A 951-nucleotide genomic window follows, 5' to 3' on the forward strand; every position below is an offset into this window, starting at 1 on the left:
GTCCACTCTGTAACGTGTGACAAAACGGAGCATGATCTGTAAATGAGCACATCTGTACCGCAGTTTTTGGGATGGTGCAGGGTGGGCATGAGAAAGAAGATGTGGAGGGGAGGTTTCTAGATGGAGGTGGGTGCGCTAGAGGCCCTTCTGGATGGGGCAGACTCTATGAGACCTTTCCTAGCTGAATTCCCAGCAGGAAGCTGGTGCTCAGAGCAAGAACCCTACACGTGGCCTTCCTGGACTAACGGGTAGGAGAGGGACCTTGGGGATGCACTTTGTAGACCGAGGCATTAAAACTGTATATCCGGAAAAAGCCTGTTCCAGCGGCCAGACACCCCAAGGCCCTTCATTCTCCCGACAAGGCGCGGGGAGGCCGAGTTCCCACAGCGGCCCTGGGACGGGAGGAGGGTCTGCACCGTCCACACCCGCCGAGATCCGGAGCCGTCCGCCTAGACCAGGGAAGTCGGGCCCGTTCGTGGACACTGGAGGAACTCCCGGGTCAGATCCTCTGCCCTGGAGGGTTCCGACTCTGCGTCTACGTTGTGGGAAACCAAGGCCAGTCGTCTAAACCCGCGGAGGCCGGCGCGGCGCGGCAGCCACAGGACCGCAGGTTCCGGAGCCCCGAGAGAACAAAGGCCGCCGCCGCGCTCCGGGAGGAGCCGCCCGGGTGGGGACGCCCCGCCCAGGCCCGACCCGCGGCGCCTCCGGGGAGACCCCAGCCCCGCCCCCTCTCGCCGGCGGGTGCCGCGGGTCAGGCGGGGCCCCGAACACCCGCCCAGGGAGGCGGCAGCTGGACCCCGCGGAGTTGGCGGAAAGCGTTCGGGAGGCGCGGCAGCAGCCATGGGTCTCAGCGCCGCAGAAGGCAGAGGCGCCCCGGGCACCGGGGTGAGTGGGGCGCGGGGTGGGGGCGCCGGGGTGAGTGGGGGCGCGAGGTGGGGGCGCCGGGGTGAG

The 951-nt window shown here is 67.3% G+C and overlaps 1 protein-coding gene across 1 annotated transcript in view; it reads left to right on the forward strand.

Annotated features, from left to right (window-relative positions):
- Positions 1-834: 834 nt before the first annotated feature.
- The window catches only part of PLEKHG4B (pleckstrin homology and RhoGEF domain containing G4B), a 97,865-nt gene continuing 97,748 nt past the window's right edge, over positions 835-951 (forward strand). The window contains 1 exon segment of the mRNA XM_037735548.1: positions 835-885. Within this exon segment, the coding sequence (XP_037591476.1) occupies positions 841-885 (45 nt within the window). The 5' untranslated portion in view covers positions 835-840.

This window comes from Cebus imitator, unplaced genomic scaffold, assembly GCF_001604975.1.
Source record: "Cebus imitator isolate Cc_AM_T3 unplaced genomic scaffold, Cebus_imitator-1.0 Scaffold835, whole genome shotgun sequence".
NCBI classification, from domain to species: Eukaryota; Metazoa; Chordata; class Mammalia; order Primates; family Cebidae; genus Cebus; species Cebus imitator.